The sequence below is a fragment of the Urocitellus parryii genome, chromosome 12 (assembly GCF_045843805.1).
Source record: "Urocitellus parryii isolate mUroPar1 chromosome 12, mUroPar1.hap1, whole genome shotgun sequence".
NCBI lineage: Eukaryota > Metazoa > Chordata > Mammalia > Rodentia > Sciuridae > Urocitellus > Urocitellus parryii.
In genome coordinates, this window is record NC_135542.1 from 75673675 (window position 1) to 75697613 (window position 23939).

General features: G+C 37.2%; 1 protein-coding gene across 2 annotated transcripts in view; it reads left to right on the forward strand.

Annotated features, from left to right (window-relative positions):
- Nucleotides 1–23939, forward strand: part of Eml6 (EMAP like 6) — a 258148-nt gene that overhangs the window by 160192 nt on the left and 74017 nt on the right. For both annotated transcript variants that reach the window (XM_026399927.2, XM_026399928.2), the window contains exons 16-17: nucleotides 4583–4676; nucleotides 23294–23394. In XM_026399927.2, the coding sequence (XP_026255712.2) occupies nucleotides 4583–4676; nucleotides 23294–23394 (195 nt within the window). The remainder of the gene's footprint in view (nucleotides 1–4582; nucleotides 4677–23293; nucleotides 23395–23939) is intronic.

Genomic DNA, 23939 nt, shown 5'->3' on the forward strand with positions numbered 1-23939 from the left:
CCCTGCTTGTATCATGAGCAAAAAAGAAATTCTTAGATATGAAATATTTCTTTATAAGAGGAGCTTTTCAGCCTTAATAAGAAAGTCTATTTTCCAGATAACAATCACTAGGGAAAGGCCCATTTATTCAGCAAATATATTATTTCTGATCATGGAGAATTACGTTTTTGTTTTAGTGGTTAAGAATGATGTTCATACATCAATGGTAGAAAGGAATCTAGTTGGTGGTTTTGGAAAGCAACTAATAGGAAGGACTATTCAGGAAAGCGTCCACCCAGGTCTGTTGTGTGTGATTCATCGCCACAAACGGTTACCTACAGATGATTACTGATAGTTGATGGATCCTTGAGTTCCTATGGCAAGGCTTGAAAGAGTCGCTCGGTCTCTTTGGTTTAATTTTTCTATTAATAGCATTTTGTGTTACAACAATGTAACTTTAGACTTAGATCTCTTAGCCAAGACTGGAGATGGCGAGTTTGGTGGCATGCCCTGTCTGACAGTCAACAGTGGCAGATCCAGAGATAGAACCCAGGTCTCCTGGCTCTCAGTCCAGCATGATATCCACCAGACCCAGGTTTGTCAGCTGGCAAGAGGTATGCAGAGAATTCTCTATTCTTGGTCTCTGGGACTTCTCCTGCCCCCTGCCTTCCACCAGAGCATTGGGTGAGCTCACTCATTTCGCCACTTCACATCCCCACCAGCAGGTGTCTCCAGCTGTCCTTTCCATCCTCAAGGTTAAATGTGGAGAAGTACCAGGATGCACAGAAACTACCCCTGGAACAGTCCCCTTGCCCAGTGAAAAGAGACCCCTGTTCTGGAACAGCCCTGAATCACACACTGATCTGAAGTAAGAACAGGGGCAACTCTACCTCCCTTGTGGAAACTGATAGAAAGTGGGTAGCTAAGTCCAAATCACAAGACACTGTTTAGATTTGCCTGTTTAACCACGTAAACGAGGCACCCACAGAACGCTCATTGGTTATCTGGCTGGTAGCCCATCTGTGTGCCTCAGTAGCCCTACAGCCACCTGTCTTTTATGAGTCATCTCCTTTGGGGGGGGTCTCACAGAGACCTGCTAATAGTACTTTGCCTTTTGTTAGAGAAATAAACTGTCCTGGAAATATAAAGCAGACAAATGATGTGAAAACAAGACAACAAATAAACATTTACACAAAAGTATTTTGTCTATTCTTGGCCACTTTTCCAAAGCAAACAAAAGACATTTTAACCAAACATCCCTTGCAATATGATCCATAATTCTGGATTACATGGACAGGAGTGAATGTATATTAACTAGCTCACTTAAGGGAGCAGCTTTTTTAACTCTGGATTTATTATCACTTTCTAAGGAAAGGGGAATCCATCTTTGTTTTTGTGCTAATGGTAGCAAAAGTGCTTCCCCATGAATAGAAGGCCATATTAAAATTCAGCCACATAAATACTTTCTAGCCTGAATATCATATGTACGTGTGTGTGTGTGTGTGTGTGTGTGTATATATATATATATATATATATATATATATATATTAAAACATTTATGGACTAATACTAATTTCCATAAGAGCACATCTAAGACTAAATCTAAGACTAACCTGATTTCATTGTGTTCAGTTATAGAAACCTATGCATTTTTTATGAGCTCAGAATAGGAGGACCAACTTGTAATTGTCTGAATAAAAAAATTCTTTCGAATTTGCCCTTTACTGTTGACATTAAGTGCCTTAGAATTATTTCTGGACTATGTCACAACCATCCATAATTAATACACACTGTGACTGGAAATATTTGAGAGGACATTACCTAGACTCTAAAAATATGGCCAAAAATTTTTAAAAAAAGGAAACAATAGATATTCAAAGCTAAGGTCAAGCCTCTGCAGGGGAAATGAAAACCAAGAAGAAAATAAAAAGGTAAACAATCATATTCCAAACTCTGTGACATGCAGAAATAGTTTACGCCTGCAGAATTCAAGAACAAGTTACCATTTCTGAAAAGAGGTGTGGCTATTGAGGTACCTCTGGGATGGTACCGTTTCTCCTGTTGCTGTCTATAATCAGGATACTCTTGTGGGGGGTCAAGGTGGTATAATTGTGAAGATAAGCTAATTGAGCCTTGTAGAAATTCTAAAAATCTCCCCCCTGCTGTTCCCACATTAGCTTACTGTTTAGCCTTCTTCATAATAAAACCTAAAAAACTTGGTGTGAATATACTTTGTATACAATCAGAGATATGAAAAATTGTGCTCTATATGTGTAATAAGAATTGTAATGCATTCTGCTCTCATATATAAATTTCTAAAATTAATTTAAAAATTGTCATTTTAAATATGCAAATGCTTGTATCCCATGAAGGGCATATTAATATAGCTCCATGGTTTTGAAAAGACAGCCTGAGAGCTGGAGACATAGCTCAGTGGTAGAGTTTCTGCCTAGCATGCACAAGGTCCTGTGTTCAATCCCCAGTAACACCCCCCCACACACACGCACACAAAGACAGCCTAAAATATGGAATTAATGAATATTTTTTAAAAAGACATTGAATATTTGTGCAGTGTTTTTGGAAGGAATAATAATTAAAATAAAGTTTTTATAGCTACATAAGGTGGCACATTTCTGTACCACCTTCGGGCATATCCTGTATTTGTCATCGTCCTCATTAGTGTCACCAGCACTGTCAGCAGTCACTGAAAAATCAGCTCAGTATGACAATTATGAAGGAAACATGATACAATTACTATGAGCCTTAAAACAACTTATGGTCTAAAAAGGGAGAGAAAATGACAAAAATAAAATCACCAAACACAGGGGCACACTAACAGAAACATAACCAGGCCATACCAAGAGATAAGGAAAAAGTAATAGTGTTGGTAGGGAATGGGAAGTCATTACCAGTTCTTGTCCCATATGCATGAAGAGTTTTTTACCCAATTTAAAGTCTGATAACATTTAAGCATAAGCACTTATTATGATCAGTTGTTTACAGTAATCACCTGATAGCTATTTAGTCCTGTAGGAAAGTATTAATGTCTTTATCTCATACTCTTGCCTAGGAGTTTGAAAGGGTTGACCTAGCCCTTAAATCCTTGCCTAGTCCTTAGTTGAAGTTTGGGGAGGATCTGGTTAAGGCAATTTCTTCTGTTCCCTTATTCTCCTCCTTCCTCCAAACAAGGAGGAGCAGCTCCCCATTCCATTTGGTTAGCGGAGGGTCTCTGGCATAAATAGGGGCACTCAAAAGGTGGGCATTGGTTGGCACTTGAGATAGAGTTGCCAGATTTAGCCAATAAAAATACAGGAGGCACAATTAAATTTCAAACAGACAACAAATAGTTTTTTAATATAAGCATGTTCCAGGCAATATAAGTGTAAATATACAATACGATATAAATACTGCATGGGACATACTTATACTAAGAAACTATTCATTATGTATCTGAGATTCCAATTTTACAAAGCTTCCTTTATTTTGCCTGGCAAACCTAATTTGGAATGTACCCCAGGTCTGCTGTTGAAACTAACAATGAGTGGACCAGTAGACTCAGGAGAAGCAGTTTATCACATATTTGATTTGTAACCCTAATGGCTGGTATGTCGAGACAAGACCCTGATAAACTGATGCAAAGCGAGCTGGATCACTCATCTCCTAGCAACCGCACAGCTGGGTTGGCGGGAATGTTAACCTTGAGATGCTTTTTCTTTGAATCTAGCCTTGCAGGGAGGCAACAAATAAATGGCTATTGATTGTACCTCTTCTTCTGTCTTGAAAGGAAAAAGAAAATTGTTTTTACTTCAAATTTAATTATACATTCACTATGTTTTAATTTTTTTAAATGGCCTCTGTCCAAATTCTAGTAAATCATTGATAATATTGAAATACTTAATAAGGAAAAATGTTCATGACATAATAGATGAAAAAAGATTAGATGATGGGTGCGCTATGATCCTGGTTTTATTTTTTTCAAAGCACATTTATGTATAGAAAAAGAGTGGTAAGATATATATCAAATGTAGGTCCTAGGAAATGGGAAGGTATTAGCATTCTCTTTATCCATATTTTCCAAGTGTCCTGTGATAAGTGTATTACATTTGAAATAGGAGAAATAAGAAATTAAGGCTTTTTAATTGTAAAATCATCTTTTAAAGGAAACTTAGAAGCTAAATTTAGTTTCTATAGTGCTCTTGCTTTAGAGGATTAAACCAAAGCCAATTTTTTTTAGAGTTGAAAATAGACCAAGAGTGACAAAGCCAAATGTCTCTTCCAGGGAATGTCAGGAAACCTGTCAGTCACTAAACAGACGAGTGTTTTTGTTACTTACCTGAGAAGCCCTGCCATAGATGCTCTGTGTCTCAGATTGAAAGTGGAATCAGCAATGGATTTCAATAACCAGTTATGATGCATTAGGAAGTTCGACTATTGCTGGTCATGCGTTTCATCCTCTAAGGTCCCTTCCGATATGATATTTCGAATGTATTTGAGCTTAAAGAATTTAAAGTCAAATTTTTTTGTTCCTCTTTACAGTATGTAAAATGTTTTGATTTGTCCTGGAAGAAGCAAGCCACTTGACATTTGTGTTGTTTTCACACAGCTGATGGAAAATGCCTGGTGTCGGTTGGTTTAGACGATTTTCACAGTATTGTATTTTGGGACTGGAAAAAGGGAGAAAAGATAGCTACCACAAGGTAAGAAGCTGCCCTGATCTAATGGTCTCCCGCTGACATCACGCTTCAGTCACAGTTGATAGTTTTCATTCTCTGGTAAGATTTCATCTTCTCAGATGAAATTCACCTAGCAAGCTTAACACCCGAGCAAAAACATTACTCTGTTTCCTGGTGCCAACCCTGACGCAGAGCAGTTAATGTTTGTTGTGGGGAACTGGAAAATTCTGAAATGCTTTCCAGAGAGCTCTTATCACTTGCAGTTTTTAGTAATTTTTGTGTTATCTCTATCAAAGCTTTTTACCAGCAGCAGAAAAGCAGCTTTTCTCAGGCGTTGTGCCTGGGCCCTTGTTTTTCCTCTGTCTTAGCATCTGTGAAGGATTGTCAATGTCACTGGAGTCAGAAGCACCATTTGTCAAGAGGCTGGGGCCTGCAGGAGAGGAGGCCCCCGTCGTGCGCATCTGCCACACGCTTTCCAAGCAGGCAAATTGTTTCCCTAATCTCCCCACCTTATAAATAGACTCTTCAAAACCAACTGCTGTTTATAGACCACCTGTCCTCCCTTACCCCGGCCTCCCTCCCTGCTGAATCAGCACGAAGTCCGAACATTACTTTCCACCCTACTTTCATGTAGCTCAGCCATGTGCCCAGCCCTGGTCAGAGGTCAGAATAGTTGGCAGCAGAGGCCTAGCAATACAACTTGTTGTCCAGGCACAGAGTCATACCTCCTGACGCCCTTCCTTCCATTACTAACATCCTGCCTGTCTTGCAGAATAAAAGCATTTCTAAGTTAATGGTCTTGAACCCCAGCATTCACTTTTCAAATGAATACTATCCTAGACAACGTTAGATGATGGGGGGGGGATTTTTTTTGGCAATTCAGTTTAATGAATGAAGATCTGCAGGTTGCTGGAAACTGAGCAGATGGAGCCCTGAGGACTCCAGCTGACCTTCTTGGGAGAAAAAAGCTTTTCTGCTGACTGCTATCGGGGCGGAATTCTTGGCAGCAACGGTGGTTCATAAATCTGCCCACCAAAGTGGTTTCTGTGTCTTTCTTTCTAGAATCCCTCACTGTTGTACATTCCCCTCTGGATTTCAGTTTCAGCTCCTAATCAGAACTTCCTTTTCCTCTTAGAATACCAAATGATGCATTTTAATTTAATATTCTTGGAAACACACTATCTGCATTTACAGATGATCTTAGGAAAAATACATGTCTGCATTTAAAAAGCAACAAATGCAATTTTTCCTGCTAGAAAACACTCTGTGAGTGGCTCATCAGTTATATGCCAGACACATTAATAGAAATAGAAGAAATAAATATTTCTTTTTTTAAATATAGTTTTTTAGTTGTAGTTGGATGGATACAATACCTTTATCTTTATGTGATGCTGAGGATAGAACCCAGCACCTCACAAGCAATCTACCATTGAGCTATAACCCCGGCCCAGAAATAGAAGAAACATTTCTTAACATTAGAAAGCATCATCATATGCTTGGTGTGAAGTATCATGTCTATGTCATTAACATACAGAGACTTAACATTGTTATGTTAATAACAGAATTTATATTTGGAGTTGTTCCCAAGCCTTATGACCCATTCCAAAAACAGGAAACCTGCAGCATTGCCCTCAGAGAACATTCTTATAATTATGGCATTAGCCAGTGCTCTTTCCCAGGAGAAATGTCAAGGATTGCTAAAATTCTGTAAGAGCGCTAGATTGCAAAATAATTAATAAATCATGTACACAAACACCTATTCGTGTAATATTAACAATAATATCTAAATAAGTATGTAAATAACCAACCAGAGAAATAAGTAAAAATTCTATTTATGGCATTAACTTGGTATGCCGAACTAGATAGAAAATTTTTTAAAAAGAAAGCATATATCATATACTTGGGTAGAATATCATTTCTATAAGCTTTAAAGAAGTGACAGAAGTAATGCTGTTGTGAAATGGTCCCTTCCTGACTTTGGGAGTCCTCTTAGCTTCTAGAGGGCCTAATTTATACTTAGAGAAAGGCTGACTCTGACACCCCTTTTTTGCACATCTGTGTCTTGGTCACTGCCAGCCTTACCTCCAGCCAGGCTTCACTACAAACCTGCTTCTGGCAGGCTATATTGTTCCAGCATGACCTTGTTCTACAGAAGTGCCACCACCCAGGATGTGAGCCATCTGTGGCTGAGATGGTACTGCAGGCAGTGCTGCTGGGGCCCAGGGCTACTGTGTGCCCACTGCACAGTGCTGCCCTTTTATAAGTAACCCCATGTTGGTGAAAATGTTCATATGAATCTACTCGTGATCAGCTCAGAGAAATTCAGAATTGGTGCATAGAGATCTTGAGATGTCCATGAGATTGACCCAATCTCTTTGAACATTAGCTCTGTGTCTTTGCTAAACAAGAATACTTCGAATGTTCATCTCCAGTGGTGTTGGTATAAGAAAGCTTAGGGACAGAATGTGGGCCCACAGACAGTAGTGCTACACCAGAACTCTTCCCATTGAGGGATCCCTGAAATAGAAGTGCTTACAGAGCTAGTACAGATGCTAACCAGACACAGGACCAGGTCCTCGAACAAGACTAACAGATAAGTTCTAAGTCCAGTGAACATTTTTCTAAGAACATTTTTATAATAAAAATTTGGGAAAGGAAAGCACAAGTTGCTTACATTGAACCTCTGTTGGCTCTCGATGAGGTGGGAGGTGTGGATGACAGCAAGCAGGAAAGGCTTTGGGATAGGATAGGACATAAGGAAAAGCCATTGTTGCAGTGGCACCTAGAGGCTCATGATGGGATTCAAGGTAATGTTTTAACTTATATTAGAGAATGCAAAATTGTCTTTGTTGTTTTGGTCCCTTAGCTGTTAGCCAGTTCATCTCTCCCATCTGTCCTCCTCCTCTCCATCCTCCCAGCTCTTATAATTAAATTTAGGACATCTCAATTTTTTTTCCCCTCTGATCAGCAGAACTTCAGAGTAAGCCTTTTCTATATTCGCTTCATTGGTTTAATCTATTTATAGGTGCCTGCCTGACCTTACATACATTTAATGGATATGGTAGAGCCTCCTGCATAGTTTATCAGCACTTTAAAAATGCCTGTTAGAAGCACACACCTTCCATTCAGAACCCTTTCATTTGCATGGATGCTCAGTGCTGTGTGTGATTTTGTTTTCTGTCTTTCCATGAAGAGAAGACTGAATGTCTGACTTATCTCCAAAACAGATTTAAAACGTGCATTTAAAAAATGTACATCTCTTCTTAAAAATAACATGTTCTCTGTTTTCAAAATAAAACATAATAATTAGAGAAAACTGAGAAAGCACAGAAAGTCACCAAAAAGAAAATGAGAATTGTCCATAATACCCATACATAGATAGCCATGGTCAACATCTTAGCATGTATTTTTTCTCAATTTTTTTTTAGTTGTAGATGGACATTTATCTTATTTGCTTTTATGTGGTCATGAAGATCAAACCCAGTGCCTCACAAGTACTAGGCAAGCCCCCCACCACTGAGCCACTGAGCTACACCCACAGCCATTTTAGCATGTATTCTTAATATATATTCTTCTAGAATTCAGATTTATTCATATGTGGGCTCTGTAATTGGCTTTTTTCACATACTAGTATGTCATCTCGCTATCTTCTATGTTACATGGTTATTTTATTTTCTAAATCACTTAATATCTGTTTTGGATGGGGTATAAATCAAACATTCCTTCAGTCTTCCCATTGTGGACAGCCTTCATGGAAAAGAATCTTGCACAGCACTCTCTATGCCAATGAAAGGGTTATAAATGGAAGATGTGGAACCCAAGCTACCCAGCATGGCCTTGACTACCAGAAGAGGTTCATTCCTTCCCCTCTGTCCTGTGCTTGCTGAGAGGATGTATGTAGCCCAGCATGGTGGTTACTTATGACTCAGGCATGAGGAATTGTCTGGTAGCAGGGCAGCAATAACAGTGTTCTACATTCTTAAGTTTACATGTCTACATAGTTCTAAGTTTGGGACTGAAACTGCATTTTTTCTTATACAATCATAAGCCACTTCTCTGCAAATCTAATAAGCATCTGAAGGGAAAATAACAGGTACCCAATCAGTGTTCTTTATTTAGATGTTGACATTTGCTAAACATTTATGTGCTATCATTTGCCAGTTTAGAACTTTAGTCACAACCAAAACAACATTGGTGTTTCTATGACAATGAGAAATTACGTAAAACTAAAAAGTTTCCCTCAAAGATTTTTCTGAATGTTCACCATTGTATAGACACAAGCAAACAAAATTTTGGTTTATTTTTTTTCCTGTAGGAAATGTAATTTGTCATATTTGCTTTTAGTTTTCATTTGGGGTCTCCCTAGCTTCTTTCCAAAATATGTGTTAATGATTTAGAGTCTGTGGGGATTTTCTGCCAATCAAGAAATCTTTGGATGTTTAAAGTCTTTAGGTTATCTGGTGCATTGCTCCTCTTAAGCACTTTTTCCTCTTTTATCTAAATCTTTTTTCTCTATGTCCTAATTATTCCTGATACATCTGGTGTTGTATAATGGCTCTAGTTTCCATCTCAAGTTTTAACTCTGAAAGAGAGAAAGGGAGAGAGCCCCCAGATACATCCATCTCTTCTCCCCACCTTTCACTGTAGGGCTCACATCCTTGTAGCCATAATGGGTCAGAAAATGCTGATTTTTTTTCTTCCAGCTTTTTATTATGGAAATTTCCAAAGTTATACAAAATGGAAATAATAATAAAGAATCCCCTTATGTTCATTTCCCAACTGCAATAATTATCAGCGTCCTGCAAATTGTGCTCATCTCTCCCTCGTTAGTTTTTCTTTTCTTTTTTCCCCCCCAAGAATATTTTAATTTAAAGTATCATGTCATTTGGACTCTACATATTTCCCTAGGCATTTCTGACCAAAAAAAGGTACATTTTTACAAATTACCATGCCATTATCACAACTAACTACAGCCGCAGTCATTTATTTCTTTCATCTATTCCCCAATTCATAATCAGACATTTCTGATTGCTTCAAAGGTGAGAATTGGTTTGTTGGAATAAGCATCTAAACCAGGCTCTGGTGTTACATTTGGTGGTTGTATAGCTTCTCTTTTACTCTATAGCACTCCACATCCATCTTTTTTCCCTGTCCTATTTGTACTGAGGAACTGGGTTGTTTGACCTGTAGCACGTTTCACATTTTGGACTTGACTAACTCTTCAGGAGATTCTTTCAGTCATTCCCCTGCATTTCCTATAAATAACAGTTTCATAGACTTGATTAAATTCACATTTGATTTTTTTAAAAAACATCAGATTTATTAGTAAATAGTTCAAATAAATTTCCCACTTAAATTTCACAGTTTAGTGACTTTTTTGCACATTTACAGAGTTGTGCAATCATTACTGCTAATTCCAGAAAAGAAACTCCTTACATGTTAGCACTAATTTGCATTCTGTCTCTATGAATTTGCCCTTTCTGGACATTTTATATAAATGGAATTATATAGTATAAGATTCTTTATGGTTGACTTCTTTCATTGAACATAATTTTTGAAGATTCAGCCATGTCATAGAAGTTCAATACTTTTATTTGTTATTGCTGAATAATAATTTATATATATATATATATCAGATTTTATTTATTCATTAGTTAATGGATATTTGGATTGTTTCCACTTTTTTGACCATTATGAATAATATTGCTATGAACATTTGGGTGCAGGGTTTTGAGGGAATGTTTCATTTCTCTAGAGTATGCATGTGTGTGTGTGTGTGTGTGTATATCTAGGAGTTGAATTGCTAGGTCAATTTTTTATTTATTTTTAACATTTTGAGGAACTGACAATGTTTTTTTTAAAGTAGCTGCCCATTTGCTATTCACACTAGCAATGTAAAAAGGCCCTAATTTCTCTAATTCCGAACATTTCTTACTGTCCTTTTCATTGTCCCCATCCTAGTGGATATGAAGTGGTATCTCATTTGCTTTTGATTTTCATTTCTTTGATGGCTCAGGATGGTGCACATCTTTTCATGTGCTTTCTGATCATTTTGTCAATAATTTCAGACACAGAACTCATTTAAAATTTTTTTCGTTGTAGATGGACATAACACCTTTATTTTAATGTGGTGCTGAGGATCGAACCCAGTGCCTCACATATGCTAGGCAAGCACTCTACCACTGAGCCACAACCCCAGCCCAGTGCCCGTAGGGTTATTGAATGACCCTTATCATGTGTATGCCTTGAAAATATTTTCCTCATTCGTTTGGGTTTTTAGGCAAGAATACTTTATAAATACTTCTTGTTGCATCACATCAGAAGAGAGGTGATGAGTGACATAGCAGAGGGTGGGAATGATGGAAGTGGCACTCCCAGGTGTGAGTGGTAGGAGGTGTGTTATTTGTAAAGAATTTGAAAATAATTACTCCAACTAAAAGCCACTTTTTGTTATTCCCACTCGCTGTCAATTCTCAATAATGCCAGTGATGGAATTCCTTCCCTCCAGGCTGCCCTGCTCCCCCAGCACCACCCTATGGTCCACCACATCCCGAAATGTCTAGTTGCCTATTCAGCTTGACTGGTTTCTGATATATCAGCCTGGTCCTTCCATTACACAGCTTTTCATCGCCATATCAGCTAATGGATACCCGTTGACAACTGTGGGCTAATTTGACTATTTAAGTAGGGATTGAAAATGGTAATTTTCAGATTCTGTCATTCATTCATATTAGCTAGAATTCTATAAGAGGTTTCCCTTGTGGACTGTTTGGTTTTTCTAAAACACAATTCACACAGAAGGCAGTTCTTTAAATATTAGGGTTATTTGTCCTTTTTGTCTATAACTTGCAAATATTTTTCTGTTTGTCTTTTTGTCTTTGAAGTTTGCTTATGTGCTTTTTATTATGCAAAAGGTTTTATTTTTATGTAGTTAAATCAATCTTTCCTTCTACTGCTTTGGGATTTTGAATGGGATTAAAAAGAAACTACCCATAATTTCTTCTAATCGTCTATGGCTTAATCTTTTACATTTTAGATCTCTAAGCCATTTAGAATTTACCCTAGTATTTATTGTAAGGAAGAGCTCCAACTTGATCTTTTACCATATGGTGTCCAGGTGTTCCAAACACCACTTATTTCGTTCCCTTTTTGAAAAGACTTTATTTTTTTAGGGCAAAATTGAGCAGAGGGTACAGAGAGTTCCCCTCTACCCACTGTCTCCCACTCATGCACAGGCTCCTCTACTATCACTGTCCCCCACCAAAGTGGCACATTTATTATAAATTATGAACTACATTGACACACCATTGTCATCCAAAGTCTGTGCTTAGAGTTCACGCTTGGTGCTGTCCATTCTGTAAGTTTAGAAAGATGTATATTGGAATCTGTTCACTCTGATAATATTATACAGAATAATTCCAATGCCCTAAGAATTCTTCATGTTCTGCTTATTCATTCCACCTTCTTTTGACAACCACTAATTGTCTTCACAGTTTTGCCATTTCCAGAATGTCATATGGTTAGAATTATATAGTCTGTAGCTTTTCAGATTTCATTCTTTCAGTCATCTCCTTCATATCTTTATGTGGCTCAATAGCTTATTTTTCTGTGCTGAATAATGTTCTATTATCTAGATGTACCACAGTTTCTCCATTTACCAGCTGAAGGACATCTGGGTTGCTTCCAAAATTAGGCAATAGTAATTAAGAGACTATAAACATCCATGTGCAGTTTGTGTGGACTCAAGTTTTCCGCTCATTTGAGTGTAATACCAAGGAATGTAATTGTTGTGTTGCATGAAAAGAATATGAAGTTTTCTAAGAAACTGCAAAACTAACAAAACTATCTTCCAAAGTTGTGTACCATTCTGCTTTCTACTAGTGATTAGTACTAGTTCAACCAATATTTGGTGTCAGATGCCACTTACTGTGAAATTTAATCTTTTAATAAGACAAAGAAGAACATTTCTTATGATTCTGTCTATGGGCATCTACTGCCAGCTTGAATGATTTTTTTTTAATTTTTTAAAATTTAAAAAATTTTAATTCTAATTTGTTATATATGACAGCAGAATACATTACAATTCATCTTATACACATAAAACACAATTTTTCATATCTCTGATTGTACACAAAGTATATTCACATCATTTGTGTCTTCATACCTGTACTTAGGGTAATGATGTCCATCTCATTTCACCATCTTTTTACCCCCTGCCCCCTCCTTTCCCCTCCCACCCCTTTGCCCTATTTAGAGTTCGTCTAATCCTCTCATGCTCTCCCTCCCAACCCCACTATGAATCAGCCTCCTTATATCAGAGAAAACATTTGGCATTTTGTTTTGGGGGGGATTGGCTAACTTCACTTAGCATTATATTCTCTAACTCCATCCATTTACCTGCAAATGCCATGATTTTATTCACTTTTATTGCTGAGTAAAATTCCATTGTGTATATATGCCACATTTTTTAAATCCATTCATCTATTGAAGGGCATCTAGGTTGGTTCCACAGTTTAGCTACTGTGAATTGTGCTGCAATAAACATTGATGTGGCTGTGTCCTTGTAGTACGCTGTTTTTAAGTTCTTTGGGTATATACCAAGGAGTGGGATAGCTGGCTCAAAAGGAGGTTCCATTCCCAGATTTCCAAGGAATCTCCATACTGCTTTCTATATTGGCTGCACCAATTTGCAGTTCCACCAGCAGTGTATGAGGGTACCTTTTCCCCACATCCTCACCAACACTTATTGTTGTTTGTATTCTAAATAGCTGCCATTCTGACTGGATCGAGATGAAATCTTAGAGTAGTTTTGATTTGCATTTCTCTAATTGCTAGAGATGTTGAACATTTTTTCATATATTTGTTGATTGATTGTATATCGTCATCTGAGAAGTGTCCGTTCAGTTCCTTGGCCCTTTTATTAATTGGGTTATTTGGGTTTTTTTGAGTTTAGCTTTTTGAGTTCTTTATATGCCCTAGAGATTAGTGCTTTATCTGATATACAAGTGGTAAAGATTTACTCCCAAGTTGTAGGTTCTCTATTCACCTCACTGATTGTTTCTTGAGCTGAGAAAAAGCTTTTTAGTTTGAATCCATCCTTTTACTAATTCTTGATTTTAATTCTTACACTATAGGAGTTTTATTAATGAAGTAGGGGCCTAATCCAATATGTTGGAAATTTGGGCCTACTTTTTCTTCTGTTAGACACAGGGTCTCTGGTTTAATTCTTAGGTTCTTGATTCACTTTGAATTTAGTTTTGTGCATGGTGAGAGATAGGGGTTTAACTTCATTTTGTTGCATATGAATCTCCAGTTTTCCCAGCATCATTTGTTGAAGAGGCTATCTTTTCCCCAATGTATGTTTTTGGTGCCTTTGTCTAATAGAAGATAATTGTAATTATGTGGGTTAGTCTCTTTGTCCTCTATTCTGTACCATTGGTCTACCAGTCTATTTTGGTGCCAATACCATGCTGTTTTTGTTACTGTTGCTCTGTAGTATGGTTCAAGGTCTGGTACAGTGAAGCCACCTGCTTCACTGTTCTTGCTAAGGATTGCTTTAGCTATTCTGGGTCTCTTATCTTTCCAGATGAATTTCATGACTGATTTCTTTTCTATTTCTATAAAGAATGTCATTGGGATTTTGATTGGAATTGCATTAAATCTGTATAATGCTTTTGGTAGTATGATCATTTTGACAATATTAATTCTGCCTATCCAAGAACAAGGGAGATCTTTCCACCTTCTAAGGTCTTAATTTCTTTCTTTAGCATTCTGTAGTTTTCATTATAGAGGTCTTTCACCTCTTTTGTTCAGTTGATTCCCAAGTTGTTTTGTGTTTTTTGTTTGTTTGTTTGTTTATTGAGGCTATTGTAAATGGGGTAGTTTTCCTCATCTCCCTTTCAGAGTATTTGTCACTGATATACAGAAATGCCTTTGATTTATAGGTGTTGATTTTTGTATCTTGCTAGTTTGCTGAATTCTAGAAGTTTTCTGGTGGAACATTTTGGGTCTTCTAGGTATAGAATTATATCATCAGCAAATAGTGCTAATTTGAATTCTTCTTTTCCTATCTGTATCCCTTTAATTTCTTTCATCTAATTGCTCTGGCCAGTGTTTCAAGAACTATGTTAAATAGAAGTAATGAAAGAGGGCATCCCTGTCTTGTTCCAGTTTTTAGAGGGAATGCTTTCAATTTTTCTCCATTTAGAATGATGTTGGTCTGGTGCTTAGCATAGAAAGCCTTTACAACGTTGAGGTATGTTCCTGTTATCCCTAGTTTTTCAAACATAAAGGGATGCTATATTTTGTTTAATGCTTTTTCTTCATCTATTGAGATGATCATATGGTTCTTATCTTTAAGTCTATTGATGTGATGAATTACATTTATTGATTTCCGTATGTGGAACCAACCTTGCATTCCTGGGATAAACCTACTTGATTGTGGTGCACTATCTTTTGATATGTCTTTATATTCAGTTTGCCAGAATTTTATTGAGAATTTTTGCAAAAATTTATCTTTTAAAAATGAATAAATACATAATTTTTTTAAAAGTTCATCTTTTCATCACTGATTTAAAACCCTGATTTTATTATATACTATAGTTTTACATTCCTGTGGGTCTCTTCGTGGATGTTCTGTTTACCATTTTCCCATCAGTTAATTCATGCACTACCTGCCATACTGTTTTCATTATGGAGCCTTTATAATTATTTTTTAATATCAAAGAGAGCTACATTTTCGACTTGGTTCTTTTTCAGAGTTTTCCCATTTGTTATTCTCTATAAAAACTTAAAAATGTAGGTATCCAACTCCAGATTAAAAAAAAAAACTCAAATGCCCGTTGGTCTTGTTATTGGAATCAGGCTTGAATTTATAAAGTAAATTAAGGAGAATTGAGATAAAAGATCTACTTTTCCTATCCCAGAAGATGGGATATGTTTCTAGTTTAAGTTTGTTATTTTTACAGATGTGGGTTTTTTCCTCTCTCCTCAATGATATATGTTATATGCTTCTTGTTAAATTTATGCCTTGATATTTTTGTTGTTGCTTATAAATAGTCCTTTCTTATATTTTCAACTGGTTATTGTATATGTAAAGGTTTTCTCAATTTAATTTTATATTCTGCAAGTTTACTAAATTACCTTGTTTGTAGTCACTTTTACATTATTTTGAGTTTTCTAGATGTACAATTATATTATCTTCAAATAAAGGTAGTTTTACCTTTTTCTTTTTTTTTTTATTGTTGGTCGTTCAAAACGTTACATAGTTCTTAATACATCATATTTCCCAGTTTGACTCAAGTGGGTTATGAACTCCCAATTTTACCCCGTATACAGATTGCTGTATCACATCAGTTACCCTTCCATTTATTGACATAATGCCTTTCCAGTATCTGATGTATTCTGCTGTCTGTCCTATTCTCTACTATCCCCCCTCCCCTCCCCTCCCCTCCCCTTTTCTCTCTCTACCCCTTCTACTGTAAATCATTTCTTCCATTTGTATTGTCTTGTCTTACCCCTCCTTTCCTCTTATATGTCATTTTGTATAACCCTGAGGATCGCCTTCCATTTCCATGCGATTTCCCTTCTCACTTCCTTTCCCTCCCACCTCTCAACCCTGTTAATGTAAATCTTCTTCTCAAGCTCTTCGTCCCTACCCTGTCCTTGTTTCCTCCCCTTATATCAAAGGAGTCATTTGGTATTTGTTTTTTAAAGATTGACTAGCTTCACTTAGCATAATCTGCTCTAATGCCATCCATTTCCCTCCAAATTCTATGATTTTGTCATTTTTTAGTGCAGAGTAATACTCCATTGTGTATAAATGCCACATTTTTTTTTATCCATTCATCTATTGAAGGGCATCTAGGCTGATTCCACAATCTTGCTATCGTGAATTGTGCTGCTATGAACATCGATGTAGCAGTGTCCCTGTAGCATGCTCTTATTAGGTCTTTAGGGAATAGACCGAGAAGGGGGATAGCTGGGTCAAATGGTGGTTCCATTCCCAGCTTTCCAAGAAATCTCCATACTGCTTTCCAAATTGGCTGCACCAGTTTGCAGTCCCACCAGCAATGAACAAGAGTGCCCTTTTCCCCGCATCCTCTCCAGCACTTATTGTTGTTTGACTTCCTAATGGCTGCCAATCTTACTGGAGTGAGATGGTATCTTAGGGTAGTTTTGATTTGCATTTCTCTGACTGCTATCGATGGTGAGCATTTTTTCATGTACTTATTGATTGATTGTATGTCCTCCTCTGAGAAGTGTCTGTTCAGGTCCTTTGCCCATTTATTGATTGGGTTATTTGTTATCTTATTGTCTAATTTTTTGAGTTCTTTATATATTCTGGTTATTAGGGCTCTATCTGAAGTGTGTGGAGTAAAGATTTGTTCCCAGGATGTAGGCTCCCTGTTTATCTCTCTTATTGTTTCTTTTGCTGAGAAAAAAACTTTTTAGTTTGAGTAAGTCCCATTTGTTGATTCTACTTGTTAACTCTTGCGCTATGGGTGTCCTATTGAGGAATTTGGAGCCTGATCCCACAGTATGTAGATCATAACCAACTTTTTCTTCTATCAGATGCCATGTCTCTGATTTAATATCAAGCTCCTTGATCCATTTTGAGTTAACTTTTGTGCATGGCGAGAGATAGGGATTCAGATTCATTTTGATGCAAATGGATTTCCAGTTTTGCCAGCACCATTTGTTGAAGATGCTATCCTTCCTCCATTGCATGCTTTTAGCCCCTTTATCAAATATAAGATAGTTGTAGTTTTGTGGATTGGTTACTGTGTCCTCTATTCTGTACCATTGATCCACCCACCTGTTTTGGTACCAGTACCATGCTGTTTTTGTTACTATTGCTCTGTAGTATAGTTTGAAGTCTGGTATCGCTATACCGCCTGATTCACACTTCCTGCTTAGTATTGTTTTTGCTATTCTGGGTCTTTTATTATTCCATATGAATTTCATGATTCTTTTATCTATTTCTACAAGAAATGCTGTTGGGATTTTGATTGGCATTGCATTGAACTTATAGAGAACATTTTGATGATGTTAGTTCTGCCTATCCATGAGCAGGGTATATTTTTCCATCTTCTAAGGTCTTCTTCTATATCTTTCTTTAGGGTTCTGTAATTTTCATTGTATAAATCTTTCACCTCTTTTGTTAGGTTGATTCCCAAGTATTTTATTTTTTGGGGGGATATTGTGAATGGAGTAGTTGTCCTCATTTCCGTTTCAGAGGGTTTGTCGCTGATATACAGGAATGCCTTTGATTTATGCGTGTTGATCTTATATCCTGCCACTTTGCTGAATTCATTTATTAGCTCTAATAGCTTCTTTGTAGACCCTTTTGGGTCTGCTAGGTATAGAATCATATCATCTGCAAATAGTGATAATTTAAGTTCTTCTTTTCCTATTTTTATGCCTTTAATTTCTTTCGTCTGTCTAATTGCTCTGGCCAGTGTTTCGAGGACTATGTTGAACAGAAGTGGTGAGAGAGGGCATCCCTGTCTTGTACCAGATCTTAGAGGGAATGCCTTCAATTTTTCTCCATTCAGAATGATGCTGGCCTGTGGCTTATCATAGATTGCTTTTACAATGTTGAGGTATGATCCAGTTATCCCTAATTTTTCTAGAGTTTTGAACATAAAGGGATGCTGTACTTTGTCGAATGCTTTTTCTACATCTATCGAGATGATCATATGGTTCTTATTTTTAAGTCTATTGATGTGGTGAATAACATTTATTGATTTCTGTATATTGAAGCAGCCTTGCATCCCATGGATGAATCCTACTTGATCATGGTGTATAATTTTTTTGATATGTATTTGAATCCGATTCGCCAGAATTTTATTGAGGATTTTTGCGTCAAGGTTCATTAGAGATATTGGTCTGTAGTTTTCTTTCTTTGAAGTGTCTTTGTCTGGTTTCGGGATCAGGGTGATGTTGGCCTCGTAGAATGAATTTGGAAGTTCTCCCTCTTTTTCTATTTCCTGAAATAGCTTGAAAAGTATTGGTGTTAGTTCCTCTTTAAAGGTTTTGTAAAACTCTGCTGTGTACCCATCCGGTCCTGGGCTTTTCTTAGTTGGTAATCTTTTGATGGTTTCTTCTATTTCCTCTATTGTTATTGGTCTGTTTAGGTTGTCTATATCCTCCTGACTCAATCTGGGCAGATCATAAGACTTAAGGAATTTATCTATGCCTTCACTATCTTCTATTTTATTGGAGTATAAGGATTCAAAATAATTTCTGATTATCTTCTGTATTTCTGAAGTGTCTGTTGTGATATTGCCTTTTTCATCTCATATGCTAGTAATTTGGGTTCTCTCTCTTCTTCTCTTCATTAGCATGGCTAAGGGTCTGTCAATTTTATTTATTTTTTCAAAGAACCAACTTTTAGTTTTGTCAATTTTTTCAATTGTTTCTTTTGTTTCAATTTCATTAATTTCAGCTCTGATTTTAATTATTTCTTGCCTTCTACTTATTTTGCTGTTGTTTTGCTCTTCTTTTTCTAGGAATTTGAGATGAAGTATGAGATCATTTATTTGTTGGTTTTTTCTTTTTTTGAGGAATGAACTCCAAGCAATGAATTTTCCTCTTAGAACTGCTTTCAATGTGTCCCATAGATTCCAATATGTTGTGTCTGTGTTTTCATTTAACTCTAGGAAGTTTTTAATTTCCTCCTTGATGTCTTCTAAAACCCATTGATCATTCAGCAACCTATTGTTCATTCTCCAAGTGATGCTTGATTTTTCCTTCCTTCTTTTATCATTGATTTTCAGTTTCATTCCATTATGATCAGATAAGATGCATGGTATTATCTCTACCCCTTTATATTGTTTAAGAGTTGCCCTGTGACATAATATATGGTCTATTTTTGAGAAGGTTCCATGTGCTGCTGAGAAAAAAGTGTAACTGCTTGATGTTGGGTGGTATAGTCTATATATGTCAATTAAGTCTAGGTTGTTAATTGTGTTATTGAGTTCTATAGTTTCCTTATTTAACTTTTGTTTGGTAGATCTGTCCAGTGGTGAGAGAGGTGTGTTGAAGTCTCCCATGATTATTGTATGGTGGTCTATTAGACTCTTGAACTTGAGAAGAGTTTGCTTGATGAACACAGCTGCACCATTATTTGGGGCATATATATTTATGATTGTTATGTCTTGTTGGTGTATGGTTCCCTTGAGCAGTATGACGTGTCCTTCTTTATCCCTTTTGATTAACTTTGGCTTGAAATCTATTTTATTAGATATGAGTATGGACACTCCTGCTTGTTTCCGCAGTCCATATGAGTAGTATGATTTTTCCCAACCTTTCACCTTCAGTCTATGAATATCTTTTCCTATCAGATGTGTCTCCTGTAGGCAGCATATTGTTGGGTCTTGTTTTGTGATCCATTCTACTAGCCTGTGTCTCTTAATTGGTGAGTTTAAGCCATTAACATTTAGGGTTATTATTGAGATATGGTTTGTTCTTCTAGCCATATTTGTTTATTGATGTTACTAAACCTGATTTGTTATCCTCTTTGACTACTTTCCCCCCTTTACTGTCCTACCTCCCATTGTTGGTTTTCAATGTTATTTTCCATTTCATCTTCCTGTAGTGTTTTGCCAAGGATTTTTTGAAGAGATGGTTTTCTAGCTGCGAATTCTTTTAACTTTTGTTTATCATGGAAGGTTTTAATTTCATCTTCTATCCTGAAGCTTAATTTCGCCGGATACACGATTCTTGGTTGGAACCCATTTTCTTTCAGTGTTTGAAATATGTTATTCCAGGATCTTCTAGCTTTCAGAGTCTATGTTGAGAGATCAGCTGTTATCCTGATTGGTTTACCCCTAAATGTAATCTGCTTTCTTTCTCTTGCAGCTTTTAAAATTCTCTCCTTATTCTGTATGTTGGACATCTTCATTATAATGTGTCTAGGTGTGGATCTCTTATGATTTTGCACATTCGGCGTCCTGTAGGCTTCTAGGATTTGGGATTCTGTCTCATTCTTCAAGTCTGGGAAGTTTTCTCATATTATTTCACTGAATAGACTGTTTATTCCTTTGGTATGGAGCTCTGTGCCTTCCTGTATCCCAATGACTCTTAAATTTGGTCTTTTGATGTTGTCCCATAATTCTTGGATGTTCTGCTCATGGTTTCTTAGCAGACTTGCTGAGCTGTCTATGTTCTTTTCCAGTTGAAATACTTTGTCTTCATTGTCTGATGTTCTCTCTTCTAAGTGATCTACTCTGCTGGTAGTATTCTCAATTGAGTTTTTAAGTTGGTTTCTTGTTTCCTGCATTTCTAGGATTTCTATTTGTTTGTTTTTTATTACCTCTATCTCCCTGTGAAATTGATCTTTTACTTCCTGGATTTGTTTGTCAATGTGATCTTTCATTGTCTGATTTTGCTGTCTTATGTCTTCCTTGAGACTCCAGATCATGAAGCATGTATGTCCTGAGCTCTCTATCTGACATTCCATCTGTTGCAGCTATTACCTCTTCTAAAGTTGAGTTGACCTGCATTGCCTGTGGTCCTTTCTTTCCTTGTCTTTTTATACTGCTGGCGTTTCTTTCTGCTTGGTGAAACTGTCGTGTTTTTGAAATTTTCCCTCTATTTATTTATATTGCTCTTGTATAGTTGAAAAAACACCCTTGCAGGGCAGGTAGTGGCTGTGATCCTCCTCCAATTGGTGTGATCCGTCTACCATGCTGGCAGGCCCTAGGTCTGCTCTGCTGGTCGGTCAAAGGTCCGCCTACCCAGCAGGCGCGAGGGGCACCTCTGTCACTCCGTAGGTTGCTGGGCCTAACCTCCCGATGGGTTGCAGGTTTGCCTAGCTTGCAGGCACTGGGGGGGGGCGGTTCCGCCCCTCAGCAGGCCGCTCGGCCTGATCTGCCAGTGGTCACAGTCCCGCCTACCTTGCAGACACTGGGGGAGGGGACGGGCCTGCCCCTCAGCAGGCCGCCGGCCCTGTCCTACTGGTGAGACCTGTCCGCGTTCCCTGCAGGCGCGTGTAGCTGTTCTGTCACTCTGCAGGTTGCTGGACCTGACCCGCCCGTGGGTTGCAGGTTCGCCTAGCTTGCAGGCACTTGGGGAGGGGCCGGTTCCACCCCTCAGCAGGCAGCTCGGCCCGGATCTGCCTGTGGTCACAGTCCCGCCTACCTTGCAGACACTGGGGGAGGGGACGGGCCTGCCCCTCAGCCGGCTGCCGGACCTGTCCTACTGGTGGGTCCTGTCTGCGTTCCCTGCAGGCGCGTGTAGCTGTTCTGTGACTCCGCTGGTTGCTGGACCTGACCCGCCCGTGGGTTCTAGTTTTACCTTTTTCATTCCAGCTCTCCTGTCTTTAACTTTTTAAATCTTGTTTAATTGCACCAGTTAATATGTTCAATGCAATGTTAAATGATAGCAGTAATAATCTTGTTCCCGACTCTATTGGGAATGCCATTAAGTAAAAAATATCTGACTTTTGGGCATACACACACATACCATGAATAAGGTGCTGTTATAGTATGTTCTATCTTTAATGAAAGGATGATGTCATGGCATGCAACATGTTCAGAGAATCAACCTGTGTACAGTTGACTGAGTTTCTCAAGGACAGGGAGTACAGGGAAATGTAAATGTCAAGGGGTGCTAAGTCTGAAATGTCCTCTAATCCCTATTTTATTGAGTATTGGGTTTCTTTAAAACCCATGAATATTAGATTTTTGACCAGGAACTTTTTAGCTTCTGTAAAAATGAAAAAAAAAAAAGATTTTTCTCCTTATACCTATTAATATATAAGTTATATTATTTGATTCCTTAATGTTCAGCTATTCTTGCATTTAATCATAATTTATTATTTTTAATATGCTTTTGTATTCTATTTGCTAATATTTTATTTAAGGTTTTTTATACATAAGAGATATTGATTAGTTGTTTTTCTTTTTGTTAATGGATTTTTTAAGCATAACAAAAATTATCTGCTAATATACCAGAGAAGACCATCAAATAGTGCCTTAAGAACAGGAAATCTGTAGACTCCAATGTGATGGCTTTGTACTCTAAAACAGAAATTTCCCTGATGCCAGGTCTTATAGCTCAGGTGTATAATCAGTCCTTACTTTTATACTTGTCTTTCTGCCTCTTGGTTATAAATCTAAATTTCTGAACATTTAGAATCCTGAAGTGCCTTGAATCATTAGGTGACATTTTTCTCTTTTCATTGGCCAGAAGCTTCTATTTATAGTGAATACATTCCTAACCAAAAATCTGTGTAAGCCAAAGCAATGCCTTCTACAGTAAGAATGGTACATTTGAAGCTTTTCATTAATATTATTGCAGTACCTTTTCCTTCCTACTGTGCAGGATCTTGATATCCCCAGAATTACTTGTAGTCCCACCATGGTAGCATTAATTTTACATTATGAAGACATTCAATACATATTAAATATTTCATTAATTTGTTTAAAGCATAAGTAAGTGGACTTTGGTAGCAATATTAGGGTAAAAATAAAGATCAAACATTCACAGAAAAGCCAAAGCTCATTATTTTAATGTAGACCCCCAGGTGCATTTCAAAATCATTTTCTAATTAAGTTGTTGTGTTGCATGTGCTTTTAATAAGCACATTATTAATGTTTTAATCTAAACTAGATTTTTTTATTTGTTTCTTACAGAGGACATAAAGATAAAATATTTGTGGTAAAGTGTAACCCACACCATGTTGACAAGCTGGTTACAGTTGGGATGAAACACATCAAATTCTGGCAACAAGCAGGTACTATCATTTGGGCTAATTCATATAGTCAAAAGCTTTACTTGAGCCAGGGACTAAGGATGCAGGACCATTGACACTATGTGGCCTGTCTCTCTGCAAATTAATGTAAAAATGCACCTAAGATATATCATTTCCCAAATTTATGTTGGATTGTTTAATATCTAAGCTGAAATTTACATACTATATGATGCCATGCATATTCATCAGTGTCTAGAAAGCTTGGGAAATATTCTGCTATGAAAATAATAATTCTTATATTTAGTCATCTGTACTGAAAGCAATAATTATGTTGGACTTATGAGCAGGAAATAATCACTTTGGGTGAATAAAGCTTTCAGTATTTTGAGGGTTCTATTATTAATCTATTACTGAATTTAGTACACAAATTAAACCCTGACTTTGCACACAGTGTTTGTGGATTATATGTTGACAGTAGCGATGGCTAAATAAGCTTGACACGACATGGAAGAGTATCTTACTTTTCTCACTAATAAGCCAGACTCATTATTGCAATTATTTCTGAATTCTCAGTATCAGCTTTGGTT